The sequence below is a fragment of the Lepisosteus platostomus genome, chromosome 9 (genome assembly GCF_059453375.1).
Source record: "Lepisosteus platostomus isolate fLepPlt1 chromosome 9, fLepPlt1.hap1, whole genome shotgun sequence".
Classification (NCBI taxonomy): domain Eukaryota; kingdom Metazoa; phylum Chordata; class Actinopteri; order Semionotiformes; family Lepisosteidae; genus Lepisosteus; species Lepisosteus platostomus.
Genome location: NC_142619.1, coordinates 44,279,432 through 44,296,914, shown reverse-complemented (window position 1 = coordinate 44,296,914; position 17,483 = coordinate 44,279,432). Strand labels below are relative to the sequence as shown.

At 34.2% G+C, this 17,483-nt stretch overlaps 1 protein-coding gene across 2 annotated transcripts in view; it reads left to right on the top strand.

The window, feature by feature from the left end:
* The window catches only part of grm8a (glutamate receptor, metabotropic 8a), a 269,794-nt gene that overhangs the window by 202,709 nt on the left and 49,602 nt on the right, over nucleotides 1–17,483 (top strand). For both annotated transcript variants that reach the window (XM_088645158.1, XM_088645159.1), the window contains exon 7: nucleotides 11,328–11,528. In XM_088645158.1, the coding sequence (XP_088501284.1) occupies nucleotides 11,328–11,528 (201 nt within the window). The remainder of the gene's footprint in view (nucleotides 1–11,327; nucleotides 11,529–17,483) is intronic.

Below are 17,483 nucleotides of genomic sequence, written 5' to 3'. Positions count from 1 at the left end.
GTGTGTATGTTTTCTTTAAAGTACCGAGACCAGCCACATACTGTATGTTTAAGTTCCAAAATTAATATAGTTTATGGCCTTCACATGCGTTACAGTATGCTCCTATTCTTTTTATGCTCAGGTACTAAGATTTCCCTTCAGTGGTAAAATTCCATATAAATATTCAATACTTAAACGGGCACAGTTAAGACATTAAATATACATATACATACTGTATACAGTACAGTTTGCATACGGTAATATGTTTATGTTCCTAAATCAATCTCTTTTATGAGCATGTGAAAGGCATGGTGAATCACTGTACTTTGCATGATTGGAAACAAATGGGTGATTGCGAAATGCTGTGGTGTTACTTTTACAAAGACGGTCAATGAAAAAAAGAATGTGGACCAGGGCAATACTTTGAGTTTACAGCTTGTCCAAGGTCATTCATTATTAATACTATTAGTAATATCTTTGTTAAAGACTTTGATGGCGACAGCTCAAACATGAGAGGTTGAGCTTTATTAGCTCCACCTTGCGGATTCCGGATACTATTATTTTGCTTGCGGTATTATAGGAGAATTTACGGTAACTAGCGGTATTTACCGGTAACTCGCGGTAGACTGCGTAAAGCGCACCGGAAAATAATGCGGTATCGCCCGCGCATTTTGAATGGCTGCATCTGTACCTTCAACAATGGCATCCAACATGGTGCAGTGTAGTCCCTGACTTCCCCCTGATTTTCTCAACCAGTGACCCAGCTCACCTGGTTATGTCCCAGGGACCTACCTACAGAACAAATGACTTGCAGCCACATGGTGTCTCAAAGTACTGTATCTCCAATTTCTTTTATCTGCTTTTTACTGCCTGTTTTGATGCTTCTTTGGAGACACGAAGCTGGACTGAAACCAACTCCTTTTCTTTCATAAATTATTCCAATAACCCTTTTATCATTCTTGCTCACACAACATTTTTTCAGAGCATTGCATCTAGAATTCTCCACTTGCAGTGCTTACAGTAGCTCAGAAATGTTACTTCCATTGAACCTTTCAAAATTCCTTTATTCATTCAATATTCTAACTGTATCCTCATTAATATTTTATTTTTAATCTTTAGAATTTACAAAGTCTCCATTGGTATTATTATGGGGTTTCACTTCCTTCTTTTAGGGGTTCCAACAGCCTCATCCTCATGGTTAGGTTTTTGTATTATTCTACTAAGCGGGTTGCCTCAATAAATAATACCAATTTAAATGATAGTGTACCTACTATGCCTTAGAGTTTGACAGAACTACTGAAAAAAAAAATAGTTCAATATTAATACTCAGGTACACATTTAGTATTTGTCAATATAAATACTGTACATCAAGATCTGTATGTATTTCAATATTGCAATATTGTATCAACAGAGGATGTAAAAAATAATTGACGTTATTTCAAATTTGGCTTTGATAAGCTTAAGGGATACTTGCTTTTTTCTGTCTTCTTAAAATTCGAATATCATTTTGACACAATTTACCATTCTCATTACTTCATGTAGAATATCTCCAGCACTACCAAGTTGTGTGGGATACGTCTGACATGTTTTTTTCTTTATCTCATGCCATAAAAGCTTGATTAGAGACAGACGATGACCAATCAGGTGCTCTGTTAACCATCTGGCCATTGAGTGTCATGGTGGCTTTGTAATGGTATCGTTATTGTGAAGCCCATTTATGACCAAGCTTGAAGTTCTTGCCAGAAGTCAAAAGAATTTGCTTACAATATACTGGAAACTTAGGAGTTTTTCAGGAGCAGAGCAGATGTACTGTACTGTATTTCGGTTCTTCAAAGAGACAATGGCATCTTTTTACAACACAAGTTTCACCTACAGTATGTGTCCTAATCTCGTAATTATTGAAACTGTCCAAAAACTAATTCTGTGTTACTTCAATTTGTGAAATACTGTAATTTGCACAGAATAGTTTAGAAAAGTAATAAACCCATGAGCCTTTACTGTCAAAAATGGATTTCTTAATTATTTGTTCTAGCCATCACTAGATTTAGTGATGTGAATATTTTTTTTTTATCTCAGACAGTTTTGGACAATGCTCTAACTTTCACTATGATAATATAGCGCTGAAGTTTTAACTTTTGTGTTCAGTCTCCTTTAAAGCTCAGTAATTATAAACTTCAATAACCTAATAGTCTTTGTGAAATACCAGAAGACCAAAAAAAGGATTAGAGGAATACATTTATAAAATTTATTTTTAACATATTTAGGTGTATAAATTTGTACATTTTCTTCAGTAGTGCTATTTTTTTATTATGCTACTTATATATTAGGTACTTGTTTTTATACATTTTAGATTATACTTCAGTTAGTTGAAAGATATTTATATAGATATGTATTTTGTTTTCAAAATTAAATTTTAAAGTTAATGAATAAAAGTGAATACACATTACTGATTAATATCTTCAGTGTCCACTTTCTCCATGAACACTAGCAAGCAGCATACACAAAGAAGGCAGAAAAGTCTTTTTATTCAATGTACCTATTTATTGACAGTATTTCAAAGCAATTGACATTAGTCTAACCAACATATACTGCAGGTGGTCAATTCAGCAGGTTTTATTTTGATCCCTTGAATTATCCATTCTGTGTGGAAATAAACTTTGTGCTATTGGAAGGTCAAGGGATTGCACTTACATTGGTCTGTCTTTAACAACATAAGTAAAGTCCTACAGCTGATAACTGCCCAGTCCATCACTGGGGTTGCTCTCCTATCCATCCAGGACATTTATGACAGACGGTGCTTGAGGAAATCTCTAAGCATCATCAAAGACCCCACACACCCCAGCTACAGACTGTTAGATCCTCTATCATCCGGAAAACGGTACTGCAACAACCAGGCCCGGACTTCCAGACTCAGAGACAGTTTTTACCCCCGCACTATAAAACTATTAAACTCCCAGCTTCTCTCACCCATGATCTGAACCCTTGCAGTGCCTTCTCTCTTTATCAAAACTCAAACATGCGCTGAAATCTACTTCTCCCTCACATGTCAAGAAGTTCTCTCCCCATAATTTTCTATCCTTTATTTCATTCTGTTGACGTATGATTTTGCACAACTGATTTTGTTTTGCACATTACCTGTTACCTTTTGTTGTTGTTTTGCATATTGCCTGTTGTCTCTGTCTTTCTTTCTTATACAATTTTATTGGTGTTTTTTTGTACTACTTACCATCTGAGAGCTAGCTTAATAGCATTTCGTTATGTACCTGTGTATGAGTATACAGTAATAACAATAAACGTGAACTTGAGAAAGCTGAATTTAGCTTTTCACTGCCCAAAGAAGATTGACAATGGCAATTGTTGTGCATTAGATGTTAGTGAAAAGGTTGCTTCATTTCATGTCATTGTCTAAAATAAATAGACAAATACCCTGTTTATATTGAACCTGGGAATTGAATCTGGGTCTTCTGCCTGAGAGGAGAAAAGTCTAACACTGAATTGCCAAACATTAATAAGACAAGTGAAATTAAAAACTACAAGTGAAGGTTTTATTTGATTGGAAGTTTTAATTTCCATTACACTGCAAAGAAACTTTATATAACATACTGTGTATAAAAACAAGGAATTAACATTAATGATGCTATAATTGCTGGCAGAGAAAGTGAAAACAAATTAACCCAGAGTGTTCTGAAATAAAATTTCAGCAAATAAAAAAATGTAAACTTATACAAAATCACAGAAAACCACAATAAAAACATCATATTATGAATCAAAAACATTTTGTCATTATTATTGCAGCTTGCTGTGGCAAAAGTGTGGTGCTCCTTAAAGAAAAACTGTTTATATAGGTACATAACAGAAATCATTCTTTAAAAGTAATTTTATTTGCTTTTAAATCCAATGTGTTTAAAGCCATTATGTATAGTAGATTTTAATAATCAAAATGTACAATACAGTAGTGTGAAATACAGTATCTTTATTAAGAGTAGGTGTACTGTGCAGTATGATTAGTGCCAGAAACCACTAATACAGTAGGTTAATAAACATTTAATTTTTATTATTAAAATAAGATCTGTCTGATAACCATAGAGCACACAGCTGCGGTACTTTACATATTAACTGCGCCACCTGGCAGTCTTACAAAATAGTGCAGCCCTGCATCAGACTTCTTGAAAAAATAGAAACAGCAAGATATGGTGCTGTTCTTCATGTTGAAATGCTGAAAGTTATTCAAGGAACTTTCCTTACAAGTTAGAAATGGAATGATGAGGTACTGTAGCTGACTGCTTCTCAGTGGGTGCCGGCAAAGCCTGGTTACTGAAACAAGTCTAACCTCCAAATCACTGAATTGCCAACACCTTAGCTGGTGGTCAGGTCATTCCACACATGCTTCTTTCAAGAAGACCTTGTTATGTACAGTAGCATGATGTTATTTACATGCTGTTTTCTTTCTACCTGGTTTTATGTGTTTTGGAATGTACTGTACAAGTGATATGTGAAATTTATAAGTAATTGATACAGACATAGTGTTTTGAGCCTGTAAGCAGCTTAGCTGCATGGCTGAACTTAAATGAGAGAGCTCACAAAGAAGTATAGTTAGAAACTTAAAGATTAATTTTGGATTTTTTTTTACATTTTGGTTGGTTTTGCTTCAAGCTGTAATTTAAAGAGAACTATCTCTTTACAGCTGTGTTATGTGTCTATTTTACCTAGACCTACCAATAAATGAACCTACTTATGACATTCCTCTCCTGTGGAATACATATTGGGGGTATTTCAGCTCTTATAGTACTCATGAAGATGGTGCATGTGCTGAATGTTATCAGTGCTTTTTAGAAGTGAATTCTTGGTGATGCCAATCTGAATACAGTATGTCAATCTTTTTGTTGGGTCATGACTTGTGGTTAATGAGGTCTGAGTGAATCAGTCCTGCACTCAAGATCCTGAGGTTGAAAATGTAGTCTTAAGTGTTAACCTGCTTTGGGTGCTTCATTACATGCACCGCCAGAAATTAATAAATAGATTTTTAAATCTCCCCTTTGCATGTATAAATTTAAATTAACAGCCAAGAACAGCTGTTTTATGTCATCTTTATTTGGGCTCATAAGCGACTTTGGCCGGTGAAACAGGTATACAGTATATACTGTATATTATTGCATCTCTAAAGGAACATCTTGTAAGAAAATGTGCTCCTTATAAGACAATATTTTTTTGTTTTAAATGGCATGTCTTCAAGGTCCTTCACACATTAACCACTTGACAGTGAGGAAATTTAAAGGGTCTAGGAGTGGTTCTTGACTAAAAGATCTGATGACACTACTAAAGTACATTGAACTTACAAGATTTTCAGGCACAGCACCTACTCTAAATTTCTATGCCAGAGGTTTTCAGCCTTTGAGTTCGGACCTGGCAGTGGGTAGTATTATATGTTTAGGTGGGTTTCCTACCTAGGTGGGTTTAGGCATATTTTTCCTTTGTGTCCTTTTCTTCCTTGATTATCCAGGTTTTTCCAGGTTTAATGCTAAACTGGTTAAAGAAGCTCATCTCTTATGCCAAATCAACTGTCTCACTAATGAGGAGATTTAGTGCTTATGCAACATTGTCACTGTCAGTCATGAAGGTTCAATAAAAAAACAAGGCAAACTTACTCAATAAATATTAAAAATCGAATTACTCTATTTTTAAAAAACATATTAATAGTGTGCTAAATTTAACTTCAAGCTCAGTATATTGGTATATTTTACAAACTGAAAAATGTTGTTTTATTAATTGGTTAAAGAAAGGCAAAAACCACAGGAAAAGTACTCATATTAAGAATCTACAAATATTAAACCTTCAATGATCTACAGAGAGAAACACAATAATGTAAATTAAATATAAAAACTCTACACTACTTGATTGATTGCTTATGAATTCACATAAACATATAAGACCAGTCACTTGTCAGCCATATTTTCATGACAGTATTACAGGCAACTTCACAGATTATTTTTGATTCTAATTGCAACATTACCTTTTTCAGATGGCATGGTACTACAATAAATGCAGTTATCACGTAAGAAGCACCAATCATTTGGAAGAATAAAGAACACACATATAAAATTCAGTATAACATTTTTACGAAATTTCAGCAGTTCATTAAAGAAATTCCAATACCTTTCACTGTGTGGGTTCCATTTTTTGCTTTGAAGAAAGCTATCAAAGGAACAGCAGGAGTGCATGATGCAAAAAGCAACCTTATAAAAATTACTATACTTCAGTGTGATTTTACTCATCATTTCAATTTAGACGCACTTAGAACCTCTGAGTGTTCTAGTCTGGTATAACATTTTAAGTCAAATAATCTATTGATTACCTTAATATTTTGCCAAGTATTTATTACAGATAGATAAATGTAGACATTTTGAATGACAAAGAGAACATGCTGTTGGGGTAAAAGTTCATGCAGTTCAAATATTTATACTGAATCTTTTTGATGAAAATCTATTGAGGAACTAATTTGTACACACAGACATAGATATCATAACAATCTATTTGCAGGAGATGTATCTTTCTAACTTCTATGCAAAGTAAAGGTAAATACTGTATAGATTTAAATGTGTGGAACATAAATTTGTACTGCATATGTTATTGCACTTTTATTTCCATAAACAAATGTTCACAAATAGGGCAGCATGGTGGCACAATGGTTAGCATTGTTACCTTGCATGGCAGGAGCCCTGGGATCAATACCTGGGGCACTATGGGAGTTTGTATGTTCTCTCTGTGTTTGTGTGGGTTTCCTCCCAGTCCATTTTATGCTTTAAGTTGTATTTATGCATCAATTGTTCATGCATGTGGAATATAAATAAATATGAATCAGCAATATAATCCAACGTAAATATTTTAGTTCTTTTTCATACCATTTCAAATGTGGTGCTTCAGTGGCCCACTAGCCATTGGATGCCCGGTCGGTTGCTGGTCAACCCAATTGCAAAGTTTACAAATTTTTTAATACTGAACACAGTATTCTAAATTAGGTCTTACTAGTGCTTTGTAAAGCTTTGGCATAATGTCTTTGGATTTAAAATCTATACTCTTTTGCTGTTTACCCTGCATTCTCTTTCCTTTTTTATTGTATCCTCACGTTTTCCTGATCAGTGTATACCTGTAGGAAAATCTACAGCACATATTAAATAACCAGGTAATTTTTTGTGCATAGCTTTCTGCTACCAGTTTGGGTAATGTTGCACTTATCAATGTTCCATTTTATTTTTCAAATGTCTGCTCAGTATACATAGTGTGATGCTACGGGGGTGCGGTCACCTGTGGGCTGAGGCAGAGTCTTTGCAAAAAACACAATTTTATTAAATAAAAATAAAGTTCTGTCAACATTGTTTGCATCTGGTTAATTAGCAGTTATCATCCTAGGTAAGATGGTTTCCTGTTCAGTAACCAAAATCTCAAACCATATGCTTGCATTACCTTAGTTTTTAATTTCAAATTGTGATTAGCGACTCTATCAAATGTTTTCCAGAAATATAATATATGTTCTAGTACTACAGTATGTACTGTACTGTTCATATTGCTTTTCAAACAATTCTAGCAAGTTAGTTAAACTGTATTTTCACATTCTAAATCCATATTGTCCATGTTTTCTAAATATTCTTTAAATTTAAGTTCAACTATGATTTCCATACTTTTACCAGTAGGGGATCTAAGAGTGATAGGTCTATAGTTTGCTGGTACAATTGTGTCTCCCTTTACTGTATATGAAAGTTTTCCTTAGGCTTGTATTTCACAGGCTTTCTTTTTCTTCTGTCTTATAACCATGGAATCTGTACCTAATCAAATTAGGCAAAGGTGAATTTAATTAATCTTTTCTGATTATATCTCTATATTTAGAAGTAACCGATAAAGAATACGTTTAGTATTAAATGTCATTCTCTAAATGTGTTGCTTATTTACAAAACAATGATGATCCCAATGTGTTTATAAAATACCCTTCAGAAAATGTGAATATTTAAGGCAAATTGGAATTGTAAATACAGTAGCCTTTGTTAAGTAGTAAGATGTACTGTATTATTGCAATACTGTTTAAATGGGGTACATAAATAATGGAAGTAATACAACTATTTATGAGGCAGTTTTAATAATTGAAAATTAGATAAGGTGGTGTTATCATGTGATCCTACCATCTTTTGAAGATAGATATCTATTACGGTTTGATGGAAAGCAGAATGTGACTGCTGGTAAAAAAACTGGTATAATTAAAAGGCATTGCAATTGTATTGACAATAACACCTGACAGAAATGGCTTTCAGGATCTTCCCTGGGTGAGAAAATAATAATTGTAATGTGTCCTGAATTTTTGCATATACTATACTCCAAGGTAGAGATGGCCAAGCAAAACATAATGTATGGCATTATTTTGCAATAAATTGCAATGGGGTCATTTTTCAAAGTAGTATTTATTGTGGGGAATTGCATTGTACATTTGTGCTCATTGAAAAGCATTATCTGTAAGCCACATTTCTCATAAATCGTGTTATTATTCCTGCTATTTTCTTTCAACATATAAAGTAAGCAATAATAATTTTTGTCATTTTCAATTGAATGATTGTAGTTCAATTGTTCTGTTGTGTTCATTATATAGCCATGCAAGTACATTTTTGGCAGTAATGAGTTTGATATGCAAACAGTCATTTTATATTTAATATCAATTATTAATGATTTGGTGATAAGTCATTGAATGGCTCAACTGACACCAGAGAAATGAGAATAGTCATCTCATTCAGTGAGAAAGTAATGTGATGAATAGGAACACTATACCCTGATTTCATAATCCAGTAAAAAACTTGTCAAAAGATTTTAAGACAGGCTTCTCTCTCATGTTTTCTTTTCTATTTTTGAAACAGAATATTGTGTTATAAAAATATTTTTATTAGTACACTATATACATATCCAACCAGTTTTGAAATTCCAAAATACTTTAATATTTACCCACCTACAAGGCCATTCATCATTTGACAAGTTGTATGCTCCACAGCAACGAGCAAAAAAAATAGCACCTGGATAGAGGTATAACATGTCTCTGTCTGACATCACTACAAGCCCGCAAGTACTCTGTAATGCATAAGAGTTGGTATTTGCTGGACATCACAGAGACCCTGGCTGACTAATCCCAACCATGCCACAATTGCCCAGTGTGCACTAAAACTGAAGGAATACCAGTCACAGTCAGCTAGTGACATGACTCAAGAACAAACTAGAGTTCTTGAACTAGTGTCTGTAACTCAGAACTAAAATAGCACACTGATGGATGATTGTCTTTGCTGGTTCAACCATCCAGGATTCAGTTTTTAGAGACAATCCAGTTATGCACATGTTTTAACATTGCAAAACACATGCCAAAGAGTACAGTGTCTATAGTGTTAAAACAATGTAGTGCTTGCCTTATCTACCACCGCACGAACTGAACCCCTTCAACCCAATCTTGAATGTTATATTTCACTGTCATCTACTCCAGAAAGCATCTTGAAATTTTTGTACACAACTGGAACTAGAGAAGGTAACCAAGGGATTTTTTAGATAGTTGTTCAAATGAGGTGACACTGTTGCCACTAGAGTTTTTTTTATTATGTGGAACTGGGACAGAACTGCTACCATAAATGTAAGATTTTATTACTTTATTACCGCTAGGCAAGGCTTTCAATAACTTGGTCTGGGAGTTTTTCCTACTGATGTGGGCAAGAAGCTCTATCAATATGTTGAAATAAAAAAAGAGTTCTTCAGAACTGCGAATCTCTGGAGCTTTAAATATTTAATCTCATTTAAGCTTAAATAAGACTATAAAAATTGGATTTTCTTAAATGCATTATTTGTAGAGTAGTGGGATGGATCATAGTCAGAATGTGCTTTTGGGTGTCAAGGTATGTTTACAGCAAGTTTGATGTACTGTATAATTATGCTCAGCTACAGAAACATTTAGCATTGTTTACAAAATGTACAAAGATAATATAGATCTGGAGGAATCCATGTGACATTATTGGTGAAATTGGTCAAGGTAATATTTCATGTACTGTACATCATTCTGGATGGGCTAGAACTAAAATTCAATTTGAATAAAATGGATTTCTTTCATGTAAACATCACAACAATTATTTGAAAGATACAACAGGAAATGTACTGTATATGCTTGTGAGATTAATTGCTGTAAAACTGTTTAAAAAAATACCAGCAGGATGCAGGACTGGATTGATTGGGCAATGACCTTATTTCGTTGAAAACGTATATCTATGTATTTTGTGTTTTTGGAGTACAAAGTTTATAGCTCAGAGACAAATATCTCAGACCTGGAAGTGGTCTTAAATTAAAGTGAATTTCTTTTATAAGAGTCTATTGATTCCAGACTGGCACTTTCACTGATTGTAGGCTTTGCAGAACATATTAACTCGCATACAGTAGTTCCAAGAAGGAGCTTTAAGCAGACCAAAGAAACCATATCAAAAAAGGAAAGTACATCAAGCGGGGGAAAAAAAACACACAAAACACTTAAAAATAAAAAAGGCACGAATCAAATGATTACAGTTTTTTTTTTCAGGAGTTTTGTATTGTATAGTATATAAAAGGCATTTCAACTTGGATTTGCCCATGTGAGTTTATGACAGGATTCCTTTGTAGGATGTTTTGTGAAACTTTATTATTCAGTCTGCCTGCTAAAATATAAAACAAAACAGTGTAATATCAAAATTTGATGTTATAATGTAATGTTATATTTTTAATTTATTTTTTTGGGAAAACCAATTTATTACCTCTACCCTAACTGAAACAACTCCACAACGTTATCAGAGTATCAAGCTATAACAAGCAACTGAATTTGCCTTTTATTTTCTTCTAGTACATTTATCTTTTTAAGACCATTATAATCAAATTTGATGGTCAATTATGTCACAGGCCTAATGGCATGTAATAATATTGTTCCTTGAAGGACGATTTGTACAGAAATGTTCAGGGTGATTTATTGAGAAACACACACCTTCCCCAGCTGTTCAGAATCAACTGAAGAAGGAGGATGTATTTGATTTCTGTTATACCTGGGCTTTGCCATCAATTATATTAAAGAAAACGAAGACATACTGTGGTGTATAGGAATTCAGGGCACTGATGTGTGTCGAAAAAATTACATATGAAATAAAGTCTAACTCTAAAATGTGAGAATTTCAGATTTCCCTAATGACAGATTAGGGAGAAGACATACAGGGGAAAATATACAGTACTGTAGATATTTGTTACTGTTTGCTATGAATGTACAGTTCCTATATTTGAAAATACAACAACATCAACAACAACATCTCTGTTTCCTTCCACAGGATTAGAAAAGATTGGGAGGGATTCCACCTATGAGCAAGAAGGAAAAGTGCAGTTTGTCATAGACGCAGTTTATGCCATGGCTCATGCATTGCACAGAATGCATAAGGAGCTTTGCACAGGATATATTGGTCTTTGTCCAAGAATGAGCAGCATTGATGGAAAGGAACTGCTAAGCTATATAAGAGCTGTAAACTTTAATGGTAAGTCATCAGAGTTTCTCATAACTACAGCGTAATTAAAACTGTTTTGATGCATACTTCAAATAGCTTCAAATTCTGTTTAATTGAAATAAACATTACACTACAATGTTTTCTACAGTATATTCAGTATTTTTTTCTTTGAGGGTGTATATTGTGTATTGTGTTACATACAATATATTACATTCTAACTTCATTGCTTTAATTTTAATACACAGTTTTCTTTTGACATTTATTAAACTGTATATTGCTTTTTTCACATAATATATGTATGGAAAAATACATTTGACTTCAAATGTACATACAATTCTGATTTTACTGAATTTACAAATAAGGGTGAAGGATCAACTACATGATTAGTAAAATATTGTAACAAACGGCCGACATACAGGTTGTACAAGCCGGTTGCAGCGCAGTGATGGCACTGCCCTCTGCTCCCTTGCACATAAAAGAGATTTTGGCGGCCCTCTGGGTTATAAAGGCCTTCTTTACGTCAGCGGGCAATATCCCTGTTGAACAACACTGGAGATCTGGGTTTAATCCTGAGGCGGGGGACAAACTGGGGCAGGAGCAGCAAGGGCAGAAACCCCAAGAACCCAGAATTGCTACAATACTGTATATACAGTATTGAATACAATCAACAGAGAGCTTTAAGATTTAACCCCATAAAGTGATTATTGGCTATAGTGTTCAAGTTGAAATTGTGTTATGGGTTCAGATTTCTCTTTGAAAACAAATTGTCCTGGCCTTCACTTATGTGTCTGTCTCTAAAGAATCTGACATATTTACATACAGTGTCTTACAAAAGCATTCACCCACAGGTTCTCTTGAAGACTTCTCAAGTTTAATTCCTTTATGACTGTCACAGTAGGACAGCTGCATGCAATTACATGCAATTACATTTCACAATTTGTTACAGTTTAGTATTGAGCTCATCGGAGTTGGCATGCTAGAATTCTCTTCACACCATGAACACAGGAGAAGCATTGTTAAGGGACCACGAAAATATCTTTAACCATAGGGAAACAGTCATGTGAATTTGTGCCAGTAAAATACACAGCATTTTGCAAGTGAGAATGAAAAAAATATATATAATTTGGATCTCCTGTTACTACCTCAACTTTATGAAGGTACTGTACATTATACTGTAGTCTGTGTTCTTGAAATGATATAGCATTGTTAATTCAGACTGAACCTCTGAAAAATGTCCTCTTTGTCTCATCGAGACCTTTACCTATAATGCAAACTTCTCACATATGAATGCTATAGGTTTAATAAAAAGTAGTATAACAATACTTACTGTAGCTTATCATGCAGCACTTGAAGGTGAGAGTCAAGTTATTGACAATGATTTAATTGATAGCTCCTGACTGGTATGAAGCATTACCTTTGACAAACACAGGATATTAACCCAAATAACAAATCATTTTAAGTTGCTTTTTGACTTAGAGTTTCTGTAATCCATTGCTAAAAGATTTATTAAAATAAAAGTACCTTTTCAGCAGTACCTTTCTGGTGCTGTCAAAGCTAAAAATGGAACATATAAACTTTAGCGATTAGAATTTGTAACAAACATACTGTATAAACATACTGTAAATAAATTGCATTGCTAGTGAGGGAAAACATTACCTTTCAATCATTTTTGATTTTCAATTTTCACCCCACAGCAGCATTCGTGTTGCCAACATTACAAGAAATGTTACTTGGACCTGTGTGTCAGTTTTCACAGATCACACCTCTCTGTATCAGTGACATACTGTATTATCAGCACCCTGCTATTCTTGCTTTTGAAAATTATACAGACTAAAAAAAGGAGGATTTTGGCCACTTGCTGATTTAACTAACGAGTTCCTGAATGCAAGAAGGTGATTTTCTTAGTAAAATTAATTTTATTACTTTATTAAATTATTTAAAATAATTTGGGTACAGTATAATTATTGTCCAGCAAAGCACATTTTCATGAAAGTTACACTGAGAAGCCTGGGGGAAAGAACAATGCTTTTTAAACCCTTCAAAAAATGCAACATTAACAATTTAGTAGTTTCAGCTGCACTGCAGTGACAGCACATCACAGTATAACAGGAAACTCCAAGTCTGATTATATTGGATAGCAGAACTTAATTGGAATTCCTAGATTAGCTGTGAGTACTTAGTTATACTAAAGTTATCAGAACTGAAGTGAAACTATGGTAGGGGAAAATGACTTTTTCAACACTGCAGGCTTCTCATCAGTCATTATGGATATTGATTGGAAACATGCTGTTCAAAGGCACCATTGAGCATCTACACTTAAGATTTTAGAATTGATTCATTGTCTATATTTTAAGTAATGTGCAGGAGAATCTGAGCTCTGTATTTGTCTTTGAAACATTAATGTAACCATTTAATTTCTTCATTGTAAAACAAGAATTTACTGCACAGAAAAGTTTTTGATACTGTTCTCTCCAGATTTAATAATTTTGAAAATGTGGTGTTTAAAAATGAATTTGAAATGAAAAATGAAAAAGTGAATTGATTATGTTCTGCAGAGATGGACATTTTTTTAAATCTGGTTCTTGATATTTTATTTATTTTCAAATTAATTTCCAAGTTTGAGTAGTGTGATTCATTAAATGCAAGTTATTAACCGAAGTTCAGGTGGCATAACAACAAGTCAATATCACACAGCTGTAACTAGTCACCAATATTACAAGATTAGCTCTATAACAAACTGAAAGTCGTTCCTTCACATTCTTCTCTAGCATCCCACCTCTGCTCCATCTCCATATTGCAGCTACCATTTGGTCCTTTGGTTCAACCCATTTAAATGGGGTTCAAGCCTTCTTACCTTATCGCCAGGAGGCTATCCATTTACCAAGTGGGTTAAGCCAAACTTATCTCACCACTTATTTCAAACATTCACAAAGCATTCTATTCTTGGGCGTTGTTGTCTTTAGGGAACTTTATAATGGAGTAATATTTTTATAAATATGAAGCAATAGCTTTTTTATGAACAGAAACAAAAGCTTAAACATTAACTAACTAAAATTAAATGATACATTTTTTAAGGCTATAAGTAACTTACCAGTGTATCTGATGCTGTCTCTCGTGAACATTCCTCTCCAGCCTGTTGCTAAAACCGTAACCATTGGCAAGCCATGCCCCTCTCAATTTTCACTGTTAATTGGAAATATCTATAAAAATTATGGGCATTGACTATGTGTACAATATTTTATAGTTATGGCCTATGCTATCCTAGGGAGAAGGGTAACTTTGTGTCCATCATCTAAATAAAAATTGGTGCAGTTTTCAAATTTTCAGTTGCATAACTGGGTGGATCATTTCCCTTGGCCTTCTTATATTCCATTTCTAATGCAGCTCTTTAAAGATGAAGAGCTAGATACATTTTATACACCTTCATCTCACTGCTTTCAACATAGATTTCAAGCTTCATTTCTTTTCAAATTTTTCAGAAACTGATATGAAATCTGACCCTTACATTTTTTTTCAAAACCTTTATACAGTACTTCATGTTGATATAAAAGAAACACCCAAGACTAATGTTTCTAATCAAATATTTTAAACATAGTATTAATAAATGTAAAGCCAAATACAAATAAAAGAATTCCAATAGGTTTGCAAAATGAAACATCATACAGTACATTGTCATGATGTCAACACTACAAAGCTATGGCCTCCCTAAGCATTAACACAATCCTAGCAATTTTGTCACATACTGTAGACCTGATCAGTCCCTAGATAGACTGATACAATTCCTGTACAGCCAACTGGCAAGGCTAACTGGTCATGGTTGTTTCCTGTTAATGGTTTTGACAAGTGATCCCACAGATATTCTACTGGTTATGAGAAAGAATCTAGCTGTGGCACGACCTTGCTTTCTTTAAGTTTTGCTATTACAATCCTATTACTATATGGCTTTGTATCGATCTGCTGGAAAATCAACAATATTTGGATTTGCTTAAAAGAAAGGAAAATATTGGTATAAAGATCTTTTTATGGTTGTGCAGTACGTTTGCCCTCAATTTGCTTTTAAGGTATTTTGGTGTTAAAACTGATGTCTGCTCACAATAAACAGACTTCCACCACCCAGCATGTCTTGAACAGCGCAACCTCACATGTTTTTATAAAAGATGATTATTTTGTCTCTCTTTGATCTTAACCCTCAATGGCAGATCATTTTCATGCAGAGAGCTGTTCTTCTGATGATTTCCAGATTGTGCTGCAGCCTGTCACAGCCTCCAGTAATCAGACACAAGCCACTGCTACTTCCCACAAACGCCGACGCACATCTTAATTACCCAACCATGTCCCTCACCCTGCACCACGCCTCCAGGCAACCCACTACTTCAGGGCTCCTCACCTGCTAATCCTGTTAATCCTCCCAGAGCTACCTTTGCTAACCTTCTTCACCTGACAAACGCTTCGTCTTGTGATATCCCGGCTACTAGACCCACGCTTCCTCTTGACCACGAATATTGGCTATGCAACTTGACTAAGTAAACTCGGCTTCCATTCTCCGCTTTGTACAGTATCTCTCTCTCTCTCTATCATCTTGTATCAAGCACCACCGAATGCCCTTTGCTGAGACCTCCAGTAGCTTACACAGCCACTGTAGTCTAAACACAGTTATGAAATTGGATGAGGAATCTCTGGGCTGATGTGGTGACCTGCCTTTGAGGATGTGGTCTATCCTTCACAGAACCATGGTTTAGTTTTCTGGACTTCCCTGCTGATTGTTGAAGCAGGACATGTTGTTCTCCTGGCAGCTTGTTTAACAGGCAAGGAGTCTTCAATCATGCTGATAAGATCCAGGCAATTTTCATTACTCAAAGCGGGATGGTTGTATCTTTTGCTATTCTTGTGCTAATTAAACTCTTGTCCTCATACATTCATACAGATGCGTAATAAATGGATTTTGATTTTAACATCCAGTAAATATCAAACACTGAGAACCCCGCATTTCCATAAAATCACATGGTTTGAAAAGTTGTGTTTAATTTCAAACAACAGAACTACTCAATCAACAGATCTATCTGCTCACTATTTAAAATATACAGTAGGAGCATTACACATGTGCCAATGATCTATTAATGTAAAATTTGGACTGTTTTTTGAGCTCTTTGTGATTCAACATACTGTTTAAAGGATGCTCAATCTAGACACTTACTATTATTTTTGCACTTTCTTCTGCACTTTTATTACCTCATTGACTCAATGAGTAATTTAGTACAGTTTTTATTTTCCTTCTTTCTCTGTTCCACTGTTTACATACTGTTCACTACATGAAGTAAGTATCAAGGAATAGGAATTCAATTAAATTGCTGCCTTACTGTATGTAGTTTTCCCTGGACAGTTCTGATATTTACAGTAACTATTCTTTTGTATTTTAAAAGTCTTAGTTATATCAATACAGTATAAAGGTTCCATCATTACAGTAAATATAGTCTTTCTAAAACATTTTAGCACTTGGTATTTTTTTTTAAAGTACTTGATAATGTATTCTGAGATTTTTCAAAAGAATGCACAGCTATATTTCAGTTTAATGTTAGGAGCTGGTATGTATTGAATATGAGAAACTGAAAAAAGCCTGTGTAAAGTGTAAGTGTATAATATGTGACTCTGGGTCCTCATATGTATGGAAATATGAGCGACCTTGATCTACAGCATATTTTAATGTTTGAATTGAAAATCCCATGCACTGTAATCTGTTTTTTTTTTCCTAAAAAAGAGCTATAACATTTTCAAGCACCACATATAAGAGAAGATTTAAATAATCTCTTGTGATGTCCTGGAAGTAATTACAGGAATGTAAAAGTTTAAAGTGTGAGCAAAGAGAAAAAAAATATATTTTTTTTTCAGTATAAATCTAAAAATTCATATAGCTCTTGTTCTCCTGGGTATACTATCTATAACAAAAACATTGTGACTATCCAAAAACGGTCAATTTACAAAAGACCA